Source organism: Hemiscyllium ocellatum, chromosome 29 (genome assembly GCF_020745735.1).
Source record: "Hemiscyllium ocellatum isolate sHemOce1 chromosome 29, sHemOce1.pat.X.cur, whole genome shotgun sequence".
Lineage (NCBI taxonomy): Eukaryota > Metazoa > Chordata > Chondrichthyes > Orectolobiformes > Hemiscylliidae > Hemiscyllium > Hemiscyllium ocellatum.
The window spans coordinates 34,279,554-34,298,767 of NC_083429.1; the positions used below are offsets into that span (position 1 = coordinate 34,279,554).

Consider the following 19,214-nt stretch of genomic DNA (forward strand, 5'->3'; position numbering starts at 1 on the left):
GTGCCCATGGCTACCCCTTTGGTCTGGAGGAAGTGGGAGGATTTGAAGGAGAAATTGTTAAGGGTGAGGACCAGTTCGGCCAAACGAATGTGAGTGTTGGTGGAAGAGTACTGTTGGGGACATCTGGAGAGGAAAAAACGGAGGGCTTGGAGGCCCTGGTCATGGTCGATGGAGGTGTAGAGGGATTGGTTATCCATGGTGAAGATGAGGCGTTGGGGGCTGGGGAAACGGAAGTCTTGGAGGAGGTGGAGGGCGTGGGTGGTGTCTCCAACGAATCCAGAATCTGGTTTCCAGCATCTGCAGTCACTGTTTTTACCTTAAAGAATTTAGCTACTTTGTGAAACATTGCAGCTGTATGCATATTCAAATTGTTTATGAATATTTCAACATAATCTTATGTATGTGGGCCACAGAGTTCTTCCAAAACGCATCCATGTTACCTTTTTTCTGCACAGCACACTGAACTAAAATGTACATTTTGTACAAAAATATTTACAGGATTTTTTAAAGTATGTACTCAATGGTTAAAAGACACATGAAAACTCTCATTCAATACAACTCTTTTGAAATGGTGTGACGAACTTTCATCCAGTAAAACATAAGTGATTTCTTGCTTAATGAACACATATACAGGATGTATGTGTAGGGAGAAAGCCCATTGCAGTTTTCACCCACAGGACTTTGTTTTGAATCTGATCAAGGTTAATAAGTTGAAAGACACTTCCCTGTAATGAAAGCCTGAAATATGAACATAAACATACCGAAATGAAAGCCTGTGCATAATCCCACTAAATAGTAGAAATCTCTGTCAGTGACTATTGCTTTGTTGCTTTATTGTGGGATGCATCTATGAAAGGGCATTTCAGTGATCTCAATTATACGCTTACAGTGATACAAGGACATTTAAAAAATAATTTTGTTCCTGCAGCCTGTCCTTTTGATTTGAGGTGAAGGCAAGGAAGAGGTAGTTCTGCTTTGCTCCTGATCTGTGCAATTCCTAGTTTGGATCATTTAATGATTCCATTGGCTGCAAGAATTGAAAAAGAATTTAATTTCTTGAAACCAAACTATCACCTTGCTGAACAGACCAAACCATCAAATATGCCAATTAAGCTTCTTTAGTTACTTTTCCCATTTCTCTTGTCATTATACCTGAATGTATTTGCAATGATTCTTTTTTAGGTATTGCATTTGCTGATTCAAGTAAAACTGTAATGACAGAATTACAATCGCATTAAGACTCTTGGTCCACCAACTGGCTAAATATTATGAGAACGTGAGGACTGCAGATGTTGGAGATCAGAGTCAAGACGTGTGGCGCTGGAAAAGCACAGCCGGTCAAGTAGCATCTGGGAAGCAGGAGAGTCAACGTTTCGGCCATTAGCTCTTCGTCAGGAATGTGATGAACAGTTACGCTTGAAACATCGACTCTCCTGCTCCTCGGATGCTGTCTGTCTGTGCTTTTCCAGCACTACACATTTGGCTAAATATTACATCAAAGGAAATGCTTGCCTGATGCATGTCACTATTTTTAAAAGAAGGTAAGTTGTTATTTTCAGCTTCATGCCTTGTAACTAATGAGAGCTACTCAAAGGATTTAAAGAGGCAAACTCTAACTCCAATGGCTCTTAATGCTCTTCTTATGGGAGTGGTTTTTAAAGTTGGACACTGAGGAACTTTGAAGAAAAGTGTTCGTTCAGCAGCCCAACCTACTTCAGTAATCTTTCCAGTGACAGCTTACCAACAGCAGTGGTCATCCATCTGACAATGATAGGTACATTGTCTTTGCACTGAAGTGCCCGATGGGCTGAGTGAGCATGCCATCCAGGAACCCTGGACTTTTCACTGGCAGCACAACCTGGAGCTGTAGGCCTCAATGGGGTACACACTCTTGGTTGTCCCATAGACGTTAACCTCTTCAGAGGCTGCATCACATTTCCTCTATGACGTTGACAGAGCCCACCTGGGACTTCCATTATTTCCTCCATGGGATAATGGACCTGGAGATGGCCTCATTATTGGCTATGCCTGAGAAGATCTTAAAATAAGGCTCTCTTATAATCAGAATAGAGTCTTGAAGTGATCCTGGCTCATAATTAAATTCTAAGAGTACACAGTTCTGCACCCTCTTTGCCAATGCTTATTCTGCAATGCTCTGCTAGTAGTAGAATTGGCCAGAATGTCTACTTTTATTATCATTACTCAGGGTCACTTCATTGTCACAAAGTGATGGCAGATAAAACAATGGGCGTCCATGGACCTGCAAAGAGAGGTTTAAAAAGATGAGATGATTGACTGAAAATTGCTACTTCATGCTTCATATGAACTTCTCAATGAATCATTTGACTGTTGGACCATTTTTCCTGACTATATCTAAAAGTTATTAATGTTACAACACTGTTAATTGCTGGAACACTCGCAAACGAAGCCAACATTCTTTTTACTTGCTTGTATGCACTCATCAAAGTGAGGGACATAATGCTGGAGGAAAAAAAATCATTTTCCACATTAACAGTGATTGAATCATACGTGAATTCAGGGATCCTCCTCAGGCGATTGCTTATGTAGCTAAACCTCAGGATTATGCCTCCAATTTCATGTACAGGTACATTCACAATCTGCTTTTTTAATTATCTAACATGACTGCAAATTATAAATTCTCATGCAAACCCCATGAATTCTCACTCAAACCGTTTACCACAGCCTGCTCCACCAAATTTCAAGACAGCTGAAACTGGTCCAGTGTTTAACTTGGTGAGCACAAGAATTTGTTTATATTCATTCGTAGAATGTGGGCATTACTGGCTGGCTTGCATTTATTGCCTGTCCATATTTGCCCTTGGGAAGATGGTGGTTAGCTGCCTTCTTGAACTGCTGCAGTTCATGTGCTGTGTGTTGACCACCAATGCCGTTAGGGAGAGTATTCCAGGATTTTGACCCAGTGACAGTGAAGGAGCAGCAATATATTTCCAAGTTGGGACAGTGAGTGGCTTGGAGGGGAACCTGAAGATGATGGTGTTCCCATATATCTGCCGCCTTTCTCCTTCTTGATGGAAGTAGTTGTGGGTTTGGCAGGTGCTGCCTACGGATCTTTGGTGAGTGTCTGCAGTGTATGTTGTAGATAGTACATACTACTAGTACTGGCTGCCAATGGTGGAGGGAGTGGATGTTTGTAGATATGGTGCCAATCAAATGAGCTGCTTTTCTTGGATAGTGGGAAAAAATCAGGACTGCAGATGTTGGAGATCAGAGTCAAAATGTGTGGCACTGGAAAAGCACAGCAGGTCAGGCAGCATCTGTGGAGCAGCAGAATCGATGTTTCGAGCATAAGCCTTTCATCAGCAATATGTCAAGCTTTCTTGAGTGTTGTTGGAGCTGCCCACTTCAAGGCAAGGAGTGAATATTTCATGACACTCCTGACTTGTACCTTGTAGATGATGGGCAGGCTTTGGGAAGTCAGGAGGCGAATTACTCCATTGTAACTCCAATGCAACTTGTTCAAGCACACTATCAAACAAAAACGTTTATATCAAATTACGAATAACTATGTTGCTTGTAAAAATGAAACCACTCTACTACATTCGTAGTGGTGCATTGTAGCAGTATCAGTGTCCAAGAACAAGGGTCCCAATCCCAGTTTTTAATTGGGAAAGTGATCTTAATTATCAAAAACTACTACAGATCTCATGACTTTTTAAAACATACATTTCAGGCAGTGAATTTGCTATTATGGGGAAATGGGTCTGGGTAGGTTTTTCTTTGGAGGGTCAGTGTGGACTTGTTGAGCCAAATGGCCTGCTTCCACATATAGGGAATCTAATCTAAAGAATGTCATTGTTTTCAAACAGAAGACATGTAGCATATATTTTACTGCTATGGTGGCTATTCAAGGGCCATAAGACTGGTAATAGGGTGGCAAGGTGGCTCAGCGGTTAACATTGCTGCCTCACAGCACCAGGGACCCGGGTTCGATTCCAGACTTGGGTGACTGTCTGTGTGGAGTTTGCACATTCTCCGTGTATCTGTGTGGGTTTCCTCCGGTTTCATCCCACAGTCCAAAGATGTGTGGGTCAGATGAATGGGCCATGTTAAATTGCCCATAGTGTTAGGTACATTAGTCAGGAGGGAATTGGGTCTATGTGGGTTACTCTTCGGAGGGTTGGCGTAGACTGGTTGGGCCGAAGGTCCTGTTTCCACACTGTAGGGAATCTAATCTAAGTAGAGGTTGAATGGATAGAGCAGATAACCCAATGTGCTGAATCTTTTAATACTTCGATGCAGGAATATACATTTAGGACAACAACATATGACATCTGGTGGACAAAATGATCACCATATACAACAATTAAAGCATAGCTCATGGTGAGTCAGAGGCAGTGCTGTTTCTGGTCTTAGCTCCTTGTATTATAAAAAATGTTGAGGTTAACAGCACAGCTAATGCTATTCGATGAGTAGAAAAATCAGGCTTCTCTGCTACTAAAAGGCAAATGATACCTCTTGAAGGTGAGCTGGATTGTGGCCAAAGGCATTTAATTCAACTGGCTGAGATGGCAGTTGGACGAGAGGCAGGAAGACGCCATAGACTTTGGGCTTCAGTGAAAATGTTGACAACTGTGTTGGCAGAGGAATTGTGCAAGAAGGGTGTCATTTTCTTCCTAAAGGTTACAATAATGATTAAGTGAAAAATGGACAGACTTGGCAGTGTGCCAGTACTTGGAGCTTATTCCTGTAGGTTTAATTGTAATTGAGAAAAAAACTGCAATGGCTTAACAAGAGTTGCTAATGTAACGCTCCTATCTTATACCTCTCACTGTTCTCTGCTTGATCATGTACGAGGTGCTCTGGTACTCAACCCCTATTTCTTATCACTTGATTACCAAGCCCTGTACTTCAATCACTGCAGAACACTTTCTGATCAGAATGTCATAACTTTTCATTCTCCTATCATTTGCTTCAACTTCTGTGATGTCCTTCACATACCAACATTACTATTCCATCATGATGCACATGTTATTAAGGTTAGGGCATGCTTGGGATACATGCATTCTTTTAGCACTAATCTCTGCTTATTCTTGATGCTGAATGTTGACCTTTCTTTCTCAATTCTAGATGCAGCACCTGGAAGAAGGCAGTATTTATGAAGTCACAATGCAAATTGGCTTCACTATATCAAATGGTAGCACAGAGGGTGGTACACTCTGTAGTTTAGAGGGCAGACTAGATAGGATTTTACAAGGATACTTAGCCAGTACAAATGCACGCTTATGGGAAGAGAGATAAGGTGGCTTAGGAACCAGCCTGATTGAAGTTAAACTAATGCCTTAGCCATTCTGCAGACAACAGGAATGATGAAACTTAGTGTGCAGTCAGAAGATAGCTTTAAATTAAGGACTACTGAGTGGAATTGACTTCACGGGATAGGCTGAGGACCCTGATTTCCAAAAATGAAAGGCCTACCACCTATTACCACCTGTGTACTTTGGATATTCAGCACGCATCCACGTTCAAAATTGAATCCACCCCAATTGCTAATGTAAATGGGATGAAAGTGTATAATGATCAAGTCTGTTGACTGAATATGGAAAATAATTTCAATTTGGTTGTGATGCCACATAATCAAGATGCTCCTTGACATTCACTACTCAGCTTATATGAAGAAAGACCACTGGATCGTGTTCATCAGCTGTCAAATGTACCCCACCATGAAGTAAATGCTCGCAAAAGATAGGGAAGAAACATAATTATAAAATTACTAAAAAAATTAATTTGTTTGAAAGAGATACGTCAATCATATAACATCAGTTTTACTGATAATGTGATCCGTCATGTCAATTACACTAATCTATTTTAAAACTGTAAGTTAAGAAAAAATAATCAACCTTAGATTGCTTGTGTAACATTTATTTTGATGCCCAGTTTGGTGTAAACATTCTTTTTCTCAGGGAATTGTGAGTACAAATGGAAAATCACATCTACAGATGTGTAAGGAAGCTAAAGGTTCATCATGACAGGGAATGCTGGATACAAACCAACCAGAACTCATTGATACTGCCCAAAGAAAAAATGTAAATTTGTTTACAGTGTTAACCTTTGCTTTTTAAATAACATTCAGACACAGTTACTACTCTGTATCAAGGTCCAATAGTAAAGATTAAAATTGAATAGATAAAATTCACTGGACATAAAGTATACAGCTATTAATAATCACACATGTGTAGTTTTTGTGTTAAACAACCTCCCTTGCTATAAACAAGTCAGTCACTGTAGGAAGTAAATTTTAAGGGACACTTTACAACACATTTCTGCAAGGCATTTACAGCATTATTTTGACTCCTTGAATGACTACCAGAGAAGGAAGCATTCATTTGTTTGGCCTTGATTCAAATCTCATCACTGAGGTGAAATAACAGTGTTCCAATAATCTGTGCTGTCCAGTCCCTTTAATATTTATTTCATTACATCATGTGGAAAACTTGTTAGTTAGTCTGAAGGATAGATTGGTCATGCTTTCACAGGAGTGCCCCGTCTTTCGGCAGGATTGAAAAATGGCTCTCACACAAGATGCAATAGAAAGGTAACATCATATACTGTGATGTGGATTGGATTGCCAAATTTGTTTGAGTAATGATTTTAGGTGCCATTTTATTTGCTTATTTGAAATCTATGCTGCTTCCATAAGGTATAGTGCATTATTTTTATGACTTAGAAAGACAAAACCTCTTTACTTTCAGCAGACCCATCAATCACAGACAGCTTATTCAGTTTATGCAATATCACCTCATCAGTTCAAAATAATTTCACTGAATTTCTTTGACAGTTCCTAACAAATTGCTGCAATGTGAAATTAATGACAGTTAGTAAATGATTACACTGCATCTAAGAACATAAATATTTATCTACAATGGGCTTCACCATGCTGACAGAAGGGGGAGAAATGGCAGGATTAGGGGGAAATGGTTAGGAACAATCACATTGAGCAACTCAGAAGACAAATGCAACAATGTTAAACTAGCGGAAGCATGCATTGCCTGAGCAGATGTGACTTTAAAGGGGAATACTTGAATTTTCAACAACGCAAAAGATTTGAGTGATTTTTGTTTCCTCTCTAGAAGTAACCATAAAGATGACAGTTCAAGTGGATCAAAAGTGAGTTATGTCATGAAAAATAGAGGCACTTTGAAACAGCAATATAAATAGAGGACAACATATTGTTATCATCGGAAACATTTCTGGTCAGAATGAAAAAAAATGTAAAGAGCTTTGCCAACATGTGCTTGGCACATGATTGGTGCAGATACAGTCCTGAGAAATAGCATCAAGCTGTGCCATCAGGAATTTAAGACTGATTTGTTCAAAAGTCATATCTGAAATGCAGCATGTCTAACAATGTGCAATTTATACTTGGTGGAAGTCCCCATTTTAAAGTATTTGCATCTTCATGATGACATATTCACTAAAAATCTGTCACTTTGAACATGAGAATAAAGAGTTATCTTAAACACATTATACTGTAGCATGTAAATGGCAGCATGATTTTAAAAAAGGTTCTGATTGGGAAAATATTTTCATTTTCCTTGGTACCTGACTGTTGGTAGATTTTGCATTGTTTTCTTGAGAATATTACTGGCTTTCCAAATGTCATTCATGGTGAAATTTCATTGCCAACATTGGCTTACAGTTTTAACCTGTCCACTGAACATTATAGTACGCAAGCAGAAAATAGCCATCCTGGCTCTTTTTACTCAAATAGTAAAGGTAGAAAAGACCACAAAACAATGGTCACGGGCATTTATTTTCTGCCTGGTTGGTTCTGGCATTCCAATCTGCTAAAAACGTCTATAGTGGCTTTTATTTGATGTTACCCGGGTCCCAGAAGGAAGGCTTTCTTATTTTAATGAAATACCTTATCACCAGAAAAGGTGAAGTGGTTAAACATAGAAGAACATTAACCAATTTGACGCCCACTTTGAACAGAGGAGCCTGGAGCAACATTGTTGGGTCTGTGAGGAAGCTCATGATGTGAATTCTAAGCCCACTTGTCTGGATGCTGAATAAGGCAGAGAATTTAACAGTTGGTAATGAAGGAAAAATCAGACAGAAACAAAGAAAATGACATAAAATTGAATGTAAAAGTGGAAAGCAATGGCAGGCATAGAACATTCCAAGTATTGTATTCCCCTTTAAAGGAAAAATGAGTTAAAAGCCCCACCTGCTGCCCCCCCCCCCCCCACCTTTCAGACATGGATTCAACCCTTACCTATTGAGGTGTTGAGGACCTGGTCACAACAACACTGCCGTGATAGCTGAGATTAATCAAAAACAAAGCAGTTAAGACTCTGAATGATCCATTTAATTTGAAGAATATTCATTAAACGAATGAAGACATTCAGATACAAGAGCAGGATGCTCAATAATGCCAGTGGGTCTGTGTACACTGCACCTGACATCAATGAAAATGGAACAGGATCTTAAACAAAACAAAAAGACACTTTCACGTCATTTTTAAGAAAACAATACGGAGTTTTCAAGCACAATGACAAGACATGATAATTTTACCTGCAACTCACTTGAAAAAGAGTTCACAGAGAGAAGAGAAAAATGGAACACTTAAGCAGTGATTGAGAATTTCAGGCAGCCTTGGGTTAGAACGTTTCAAGATTGATTAATGTCAACCTTCAAACTCATATTATCACACCCTGATCGATTGTATCCGGTTGAATGGAGACCTGAGCTATGAGCCCTCGAGTTCATATTGTGGCAAAGGACCAACTCAACTCAGCAATAATAAACCAAAGCATTTTGGCTGACATTTACTTCTCATCTAAAGGACAGCAGATATATCAACAGCCTCTAAGTGCAGTCACAAACTTATAAGCACAGTGTTCTTCTGTAGTCCCTTCCCAATTATATTCAATACCATACATAGCTTGTTTATTTTACAGTGACCTCGATTAAAGTTTCAAGTGTCCTTATTGGTTTATTTTTCATTTACATATTGTGCATCTTCAGATAGGCTTCATAATGAATTCTGACTTACAAAATGGTTGAAAATTGGCATCTGATCACCAATGCAATTTAATTCTCTTTGTCCTTTTAGGAGTTAAAAAAAATCCTTGGTCATATAGACGTACAGAGGCAGCACCATTTCCCATTTCAGTCTAAAAATGCTGATATTCCATAGTAGTTGCCTTGCCAACTGGAATTAGTGTGAATATTCCACGCTTCACACTGTGTATGCTTATGCATTATCTGGTTAAAGAAATTAGGAAAATGTTATGGGAAGCTTTTGCATTTGGGATCGAGTCCATTAAGAAATGAACACAGTATTACCAGAATTTACTTCACTTATAGTTTCTAATAGATGTAAGAAACAGGAGACAGTTACTCATCTCTCCTAGCTTTGGGTTTGATTATTCTAGCCATTTCTAAATGCACATTATTTAAAGCAAAAGTATTATTAGCATAGACTCATGTGAATATATTTTACAATTAGTGGGTATATTTCAGGGCGTCAAGCCCATGCATTTTTTTCTTTGATACTAAGGTTTTGATTTCAACAGTTAAGTTCACTCTCCAAATTGGTTTAGCATTGAAATGATCTTCATGGTAAGGGCAAGTGGACAGGTATAGTAGTTACCAATGTAATACCTATGTAGTAATGGAAACAAATCTAAATATTTTACCAAGTGTAATGAATTACCATTGCAGTAATAATAGAATCCCTGCTATGGACAAACAATTGCTGCTAATGGGACCTATCTCTGAAGATAAATACTTAGAGCTTTTTCAGGGCAACTTAAGGTGACATTAATAATATTCCAATACGTACAGCTGAGAATTGAGTGCATAAGGCAACTATTATTCTGTCTATTTAAGGTTGCTAAACCACATAAGGTATCTGTGTATATGAGTAACTGGGCCACAGACCTCGGTGGCTTCACTGGAAAACTAACAGCCAGCCTAACATTCTCATTTGGCTGTCAATGAAATACAAGTCTTCCAAACTGTCTGAGGGGAGCCCTGGTGACCTGTGCTGAATGTTCCAGATTGCAATACTTTCTGACTGTACTGCTGGTCCACCTTATCTACATTAGGATTGGTAATTCAAAGTAGGTGTAAATATTTTGGCCCCATCTCAGATATCTTACAAGATATAGCTATGACCAATTAAAGACAGAATATGTTGCTTCTCTCCTGGTGAGGCCATTTATTTATTTATGCTATGACTTAAAACTAAAGAGGAATTCTTGATGATCTCAGTATACAGTTGTAAATTTCTTTTTCCTAATTCTTGGGAAAGCAAGTTATCAGATTGTAGACTTGTATGCATGACAAATACTCACAGAAACCAGCAACAATAGGTGTTCACATCACTGCTGTAGGCTTCAGAGCAGCTAGCCTTACCATTCACTAACAGGTGACTTCACATCAAGTAGCTATTCTGGGAATAATGACAAATCCATTGCACATATAGAAAAAGTTCAATGCAGTGTTGGCGCAGTTTTTCACACAATCACAGTGAAGATGACCGAGAATCTAGTTTCTTTTGCTTTGACAGTGAAAAAAGGAGGCAAATCAGTTTCATCCAAAATAGTGATCATGTTGCAATGTCTGATCTAAAGGTGAAGGTAAATGTTCTGCGCAGAAGAAATATAAATGTGATATACATATAGGACAAGAAACTGTGATGGATGCCCCTCATTGTTCCATCTTTATATATAACACATTTGAATGTACAGTCAGCAACTTTCTTTGTTAAGAAACAGAATGAGATTTAACAGTTATGTTTTCTAATGTCGAACAATCTTTACTGGAGATTGAGCACATCTCTGTCTTCTACAAATGAGAGCCAAAGCGGATTCTGACTGGATGGACAGCAACTTCTCCAAGAGATAGCACTAGCGGGAAATTCAGGGCTGGAGTGACCTGCTAGACTATTTTCAATTACCTAAGAATGGAATTTCCTGTTTTTGTTCCCCTGGAATTAGCCTGGATTTGATCTGATGGTTTGTCACTCCCGGGAGGTTGTGTTTTCAGATAGAGTAGAAAGTCCACTTATTGTGATAAACAAGGTATCACAACTCTGAAAGACATACTAGATGGGTCAGAAAGACATTGCCTGCCTCTCATTGTTTAAATGCTTGTAAGATTATTGCATACATTGTTTGGTAGCTGAAAAACAAGTAGTTATTGCTGATTACTAATTACCAACCTCCCCTGGCTATAGATACATTCAGCCTCATTCATTCAAGGTTATCCTGGCATCAGTTAAAACTTCAGCTAAAAAGAAGTGGAAGGTGAGGGGAACATTATTACTGAAATGACAGAGATAGCCCAGCCTTATACTTATTATGTGAAAGGGAGGTAATCAGAGTGCCTTTCGGATGGGCTTACATTGAAAATAATACTTCTGTGAAGGAAAATTGGATCTGAGTTGATATGCTTTTGGATTCTTGGCAAACTGATGCCTGAAGCAGGATTCACAGACACCTTGACTTAATGCGAGAGCATGTAAATTTAAGCCATTCATATTGGGGTTGTACCTTTCTCATTCAGCCACACTTAACCCCGTAAGTCAATGTTCTAAGAGGGGTTTGGCAGAATCAAGAAGGCAAGTTTGCCAGTGATTTATTTGGTGACTGACATGGTGTTACTTGAATATAAGCAGTAGTCCCACACACAATCAGGAGCAAGGGTTTCTAAGCCTTGACTCTAGAGCTAGGCAAGATGTCAATGATGCTGATAGGAAGGAGGATAGACTTTGTGTAAGGCAAATAAAAGCTCGACTTTTGTAGATTTGCCAGTTACGTTTTGATACATATGCATGATAATAGATTCCCAAGCGCTTCAGTCATCTAGCTGACTATAATACTGAATACATGAATATTACTTTTTCCAGTTGACTTTTAAATGTTTGCTTTTTTCCAGAAGTTTGATGTTTTTTTCAAAATGTGTATCTTCATAGAAAATTGATGCGTGTTACACAGAATTTCTCTTCTTTCACATCACTAGCACTTATCATTGATCTGACACTACAGGGGATGATTCATGGATGTAGAATATTATTCACTGCAACATCAATCCAAGATCAAGATAAACCATATAATTGTTGACGTCCAGGATTGGGCCTTCTTTGTCCGTTAAACTGATCTGAGATTCACAAAAGTTAATTTGCACACAAACTCTTTCGGTTACCAAAGACTAGCAGCTTCCGTCACTCAATGCGGGATTCAAACAATTTTAGAAAACACAGTATTGTGGGAAATTCTGAACAATTCAGCTATAGACTGCCAAATCAAACTCCCAAATCAAAGCCAAAGTATATGAACTCCTTATAATTCTCTAGAAACTAATTTTCTGTTTAAAACATTATCTTTGGATTATATTACACGCAAATATAGTAACCTATTTGCAGCCTGAGCTGAAGCAGCATTTTCAATACTACCATTCTTTTCACTGTGCTTAAACATTGAGCATGTCAAAAGCCTATGGAACAGGTTGACTGAATGATGCATAAGCATAATTAAGCAACAAGAAAACATACCCAGTGATATAAACATAGGCTTTCTTCTTTCAACAAAATAGAATGAAACTTTTACACCTTGTCTACGTAAATAAAACACAATGCCTTTGAGTCTCGGGATTGACAGAAATGTAGCAGGTTAAAAAAGGAATGAATTGGTCATCTTAGTAGAAATATTCAGTTCTTTGAATTGCTCGCAAGCCTGCGGCCAATTCTGATTTAGCCAAAAATGGAAATTTCAAAGCAATGTATAAGGTGAACTCCACCATTTTAAAAATGGTTAATATGAAAATACGTATGCATGTACAATGGTGAATGGATGGTACCTTAATAAGATGCAAATATGTTAGAGATCACTAAACATTCCTGGGATGAGGAAAAAACTGACTGGAAATTGGAGATAGCATATATTTGCCTTGGTATCAAAAGTCAGACTCACACTTTAAGTTTCTAGAACACAACTTCTGTCACAGTAACATTGGCAGTTTGGATCTACTTTATGTACTATTCTTGGCATGAGCCTGAGCAGAACATGAATACATTATTTGATTGCTGAGTAGTTTGCTCATCCCTAAAATGTCATTATGAAGCATTAAAGAATGTTAGCAGCAATAATTAATAAAGAAGTGAACAGTTAATAACCATTCAAAATTATTTTCAAGGCCATTTTATAAGTTTTTCATTCAACATGTGGAGGAGGCTTCGGGAAAGAATTAATCTGTTGATTCATCCTGTGAATAGCGGTAATTCTAAATTTGAGAAATAATTTGTATTATTGCAGTTGATTTGTAATGCTTCTTGCTTAACATTGTTGAATATATGGATTGACAACAATTTCCTTTGATTAGATATCGGAATCTGAACATTCTCAGATAACCTAAAACTTGATTTGTAAGGGAGAAATCTTGACACAGATTCTACATGCAAAAATTATTTAGCAAAATATTTACTCCGTTCATTTGGATCATGCCACCTTTCTTCCTTTTTTTCAAATGAAATACATAGCTAAACAGACAATAGTTCTCAGTGGGCAGAAGAGCTGGAATGACTTGCATTCAAATCATATATGGGACCATCTGATTTGTCCCAAAGCCACTAGCAGCACTTCTATAAATTTAGGAATTCAAAAACTCTAGTTGCAGTTTAGAGGGATCTGGGTGCCTTAGTACATGAAATGCAGAAAGACAACATGCAAATATGGCAGACAATTGAATAGCAAATGGAATGTTAGCTTCTATTAAAAAGGGATTGATATATAACATTGAAGAGATCTTATTATAATTTTACACTCCCTTCGTTTTTTTCAAGTAAAATACAAAGTTTTAGTCCCTTTAGCTAAGAAAAGATGGATTAGTTTTGGTGAAATAATTATTCACTGGACAGAATCTTGAGATGAGGAGATGAGGAGAGGTCAAGTAAACTAGGCCTATATTCCCTGGAATTTAGTAAAATGAGAAGTGAAATCAAAACTACAATTCTTCACAGGCTTGATAGGGTACAAGCTGAGAATTTTTGTCCCTGGCTGGGGAGTTGAGAACTTGGGTAACAGCCTCACCTAAGAGAATGACTATTTATAACTGAGAGGAGGAGAAATTACTTTGTTCAAAGTTCACTATCCTCGAAGGCTGAGAATGCTCAGGCATTGAATATATTGAAAAGGGATTAATAAGAATTTTAGATACTAAGGAAGTTAAAGGATATTGGATGGTTTGAAAAGATGAAATTGTAAGTAGAAGATTGACTATGGCTATATTAAATATTTTTGAAGGGGAAACTAATGTGTTCCTGGTTCTTATATTCTTACCACAAGTTCTGAACTCTTCTAAGTTCAGAATAGAGGATACAGTTAATTTGGAAATATGTATTTAAAAGTACACCTTCTAAATAACCTCCAAATTTGCTAAAGGAAGTTAATTTTTCTTCAAAAAGGCTGATCAAAGTATCTATCACTGTGATGAAATGGAGTGGCATTTTTGGTCATCTCTACTTATCCTGTGAAGAGGCATACAGTATTGGATTGGCTCTTGAATGCAATTTTGTGATTCGTTATCCTGGTCTGTACACTTTGATTTACAAAAACAAATATGATCATAAAACAGATTGATTTAGCCTTTATCAAGCACTCATATCAGGTTTTACAATTGATTTGTTTTGGTTTAGTTCAGGTTTGCTAATGATCACAATGGATTAGAATGACCATTTGTAGTATTAGTGCAAAAGCGCTGAACGCATTTGCCTGAGAGTTCTAAAACCATTATTGTAACAGATGAGCCAATTAATTTAAACAAATGGATTAATGTTTTCATTAAAATAGAAGACAGAAGAATATCTTAGGAGTGTATATGGTGTTCTGAGACTTATGCAGCAGATAGTAATTTTAGTATCATTAGCATTTGTGAGTAGACTACAATGTAGATTATAATCTGAATGCTGTCAGCAATTTCAACGATAACTCATCACTTGTGATAACAGACAATGCAAGGGAGCCATGTATAATTGCCGTTATGACATCAGGGGATGTGCTTGTCCACATAATGACTGAGCACTGTTCTAAATTGGAGATGTTATCAACAGCCTAACTATTTGAAAGCTATTTCTTCCATTAAAATCACCCAACAAAGTCCAGCATATATTGTATAAGTGGCACTTAAACAAGGGTTTAACAGCAAATAATTTCCTGATGATTTACTGTTGTAATATATTATCCAAATTTAGAATGTTATAGCCATTACACTATTCAATAGTCTACTTTCTGCACATTAAGGACCAATATATGAATGTATACTATTAGCAAGGAGCCTAATCTGCTCACTGTAGTGGTTATCCTGCCCATTAAAATGAAGAAAGAGAGAATCATGGACAGGATGCAGCTGGGGCTCTGCCACCAACACTGTGCATGTTGAATCCTCAATAGAGCAGACCAACCTATTTAACAAGGTCCTGCAGCATACAGCAACCATAAGCTTCCTGTGAAAGCTGCAGAGCATAAGTTTCAACCATCAGAGTTTCAAAGGTTCTTCCACCCAAATCAAAAGATGGAAAAGTTCAAAGGTCAGCTTCAGCTGACCTCACTCTGGGAAACTAAGGTTAGATCATTATGTGTGTTTGTTCCCAAAGCTGTGTTCTAGAACAGTGGTTCCCAAACTTCAATTTTCTTATACCTCTGTTCAGATTCATTAATTTTCACCATATGCCATACAAACTACTGATTTAGTGGCCATGTGTCTCATAAACTATTATAATTACACATTACAGGTAAATGTATGTCTATAATAATGTATTACTTACCAACATTGTAATTACTTGTTGGAACACAATCATTTGAAGCATCTTTTCCCAAATCTCCTCTCCTGAATCACTCACTAAGCAGTCCCTTTTCCTAATCCCCTATCCCAATGCACTGCTTTGTAGTTTTGTGAGATGACTATACCAGGATGATGGTCTTGGCTAAGCAGACCATGCACACCCAAGCAGTCTGCTGACCTCTTCCAATCTGGCAGTGTTTTAGCCAACAGCTGCTGATCATAAACTACTGTCTGATCAGTCTGAGAGCCCATTCACTGCTGCTCACCTTCTTACTGCTCCTGCAATCACAGCTTCTCTTCTGTGCTTATTGTTAATAGACACAACTGCACCTGATGAATATGCAGTGAATGTGAGAGGAAAACAACTTGAGACTGGAGAAGCAGTGAGTGGCAGGAAGACAAGCAATGCCACATTAGGCAGATTCCCCAGAATCACTTGCCTTTGTGACCCCTGGACTATGGAAAGACCGAGGCAGAAACTGAAATAAATTCTGATCCCTTAAAATCTGCCCTTATATAATTAACAAAGACATAATTAAAGACATCTTTTATCCCCTCAGGAGTATGGCTGTTCTATTGCAGGTACCACTGCTCTGAGACATCATTCACATCAATGGAGGAGTAGAACAACTGTTCCACATGAACTGATGCTTTCATGGCTAGTTTCACCTTATAATACCTGTAATGTGAGAATCACTCATTTCAGCAGAATGAAGATTATGTATATTTGCATTTTACATTTATGTAGCATCTTATCATGTTCATATAGATTTAATTAATTCAATTACCAAACAATGACAGCTGTTTCATAGATAAGCACTGCAGCCATATTTTTCACTCAGAGAAGAACTGACCAACTAATTTACCTCATTCTGGTGTGACCGAAATTTGAGAGATGGAGGTTGGCCAAGGCGCCACATGGACATTCATATTTTCTTCAAACCAGAATAAACCAATATTGGCCCTAATTCGAATGTTTTGGCTTTCTCACAGCACCTCTAATAAATTCTGCACTCGAGCTAATTTATGTGATGAAGCCTAAGACTGTGCCCTGAACCTACAAGGTGCTGACTCAGATTTGAATGGTCTCAGCACTTCTGTTAGAACTTGTAATAAAAGTGTGTAAATGTTAGCTCACACATTGGGCACAGTGAAGATAATTAGAAGTTGAACGAAATTTTGCACTGGAATTTCCTGTCTAGCAAACTTCATTACAATCACAATATTAATACACAATTTCAGCACAATTCTAGGAAAGCAAAAACACTATTTGAAAACTGGATGAGCTGGATTCAGTTTCTGATACCAGATGTTTTGCTCAACTGAATGCAAACAGATACTAACTAAATGGTGGATAATGTTCAAAAAAGGACTATGTACAGTTAAGATAAAGTAATCGCCTATCTTAGAACACAGGAATTCCATTATAACTCAACAATACTTAGACATAGGGAAGAAATCAAAATTGCTTTCCAATTCATCTGGTTCAACATTCTTTTTTTCTTAAAAAAATACCTACCCTGAAGTAGATAAGTGTGAAGGTGGGTGTTCAAAAGGAGGAATTTCTTCACCTCTCCTCCTTTGGCTAGGGATCTGACTATAAAACTCGCTGCGTTCTGCTGCAGGAGAAGGTGATCCTGTGTAGCTGCCTGTAGAAGGTGTCAGTGCCATGTGAGGTCTATAACTGGGGCTTCCTCGTCTGCTGCCCTGGCCAGCAGTGCTGCTTTGTGCTGGTGAGGAGGACGGAGAGGACCTTCTGGATAAGCTAACAACAGCAGGAGGCTGCAGGGTAATTTCAGACATCTCCATAGAGATACCTGCAGGAAAGATGCCACGGGAGGGCTGCAAACTGGGCCGAGGCCGTGGACGGGATGAAATCTCTGGGGAGGCATGATGGGAACTCATAGGACTCTGAGTCAAAGGGGAGAGCCGGGAAGGCTGTAGAACCACCTGGTGTAAACTGGCCTCAGTCCTTCTGCCTTGTCTAGGGCTGGGTCTGGGCCTGGGTCTAGGTTCGTACCACCTGGTGTCCAGGCTGAATGTGCTTGTGCCACTAGGACCAGCCTGTTTGGCTGATTCAGTGTAAGGCAATGTAGGTGCACTTATACCATGGCTGGTATGCTTTAGCTGCCCATGACTCTGTTGCATAGGTTGATGTGGATGTTGTTGAGAGAGGGAGACTGATCCGCTTGTTTTGCTGGGAGGTTTGCCAGTCCGACTCTTTGGTGCCTCCAGTTGCAGCACACTGTGGTATGGTGCTGGGACCTGGAGTGAGGAAGGGGGGCCACCCCTTGGAAGACCAGCCTTTGGCAGTGTACTCTCAGGTGTATCTTGTTGGTGTGAAAAGATAACTGGAGAGCTTTCAATGCTGCTGATTGACAATTCCTTCCTTCTCCATGGTTCAGGAGACCGCATAGTAGTTGGCGTGTGAGTCAAAGGCAGAGTGCTACTGGAAGCAACCAATTGCTGTATTTCAGTATCTCCTTGATCTGCAGGGAGGGTGGGGTGACCAAAGGGTCCTTCAGTAAGTAATAGAGGTGAAGACATCACTGAACTAAGGGGACTGATATCTGGCATGTAAAATGGCTGACTGTCTTGATCTGCAGAGCTACTGCTGAGATAACCATAAAACTGGCTTGGAGGATAACCTTTAGCAGGTCGCCTGATCTGACCAGTGGCCTGCAGCCTTGCATCTAAGCCTCCCATGCTTTCGTCTGTTTTCTGGAATGATGGGCTATATGCTGGTGGCTGTAAGTATGACTCTTGACTTGATGAGAGAGGGGAGAGCTGAGACTTCAAGCCCATTATGGCAGTTGGAGTTAGAGTCTCATTGTTTTCTTCATCCGATTGCCGGAACTCAGGGTAGGTGTCAGTCTCTTCTGCAAAAGGAAAGCCCTCAATCCTCCTCGTCTTCAATGATGTCTCCATCTCTGTGGGATCCATGATGAAGCGTCCATCAGGGCCTCTGCTGATAAGTTCGATGGGTGTAGATACATCAGCCTCAGCCTCATGCTTGGAGACACTGTATTTCCTGCTGGTTATTGCTCGCTTTGTCTTTTTGTACAGGGACATTTCCCTTTCTCTGCCAGGACTCATCATCTTGGCATGTATGGCTTGGGCATCTTCAGAGGAGTCTGATGGAGCTCGCAGTGTTCTGATGCTTTCAGGACTCACCTTTCCTGAGGAAGATCTGAGAGACCAAAATCAGAGGGAACAGTAATCCTGTATACTTTCACGTTTATAAATTTGTCATTGTCCAGTGAAGTAACCCATTAATTTATCGCTGTTGCTGCCGTAACTAACATTATTCATTATTAACAGTGATTTTGACTATGAATTTAGCGAGACATCAGTTATAAAGTTGTGGTAGTTCTAATAAATTCCAC

At 39.0% G+C, this 19,214-nt stretch overlaps 1 protein-coding gene across 1 annotated transcript in view; it reads right to left on the reverse strand.

Annotated features, from left to right (window-relative positions):
- igsf9bb (immunoglobulin superfamily, member 9Bb) overlaps window positions 1-19,214 on the reverse strand; it is a 669,303-nt gene that overhangs the window by 18,953 nt on the left and 631,136 nt on the right. Inside the window, exon 18 of the mRNA XM_060846739.1 lies at window positions 17,348-19,018. Coding sequence (XP_060702722.1) covers window positions 17,348-19,018 — 1,671 coding nt within the window. The remainder of the gene's footprint in view (window positions 1-17,347; window positions 19,019-19,214) is intronic.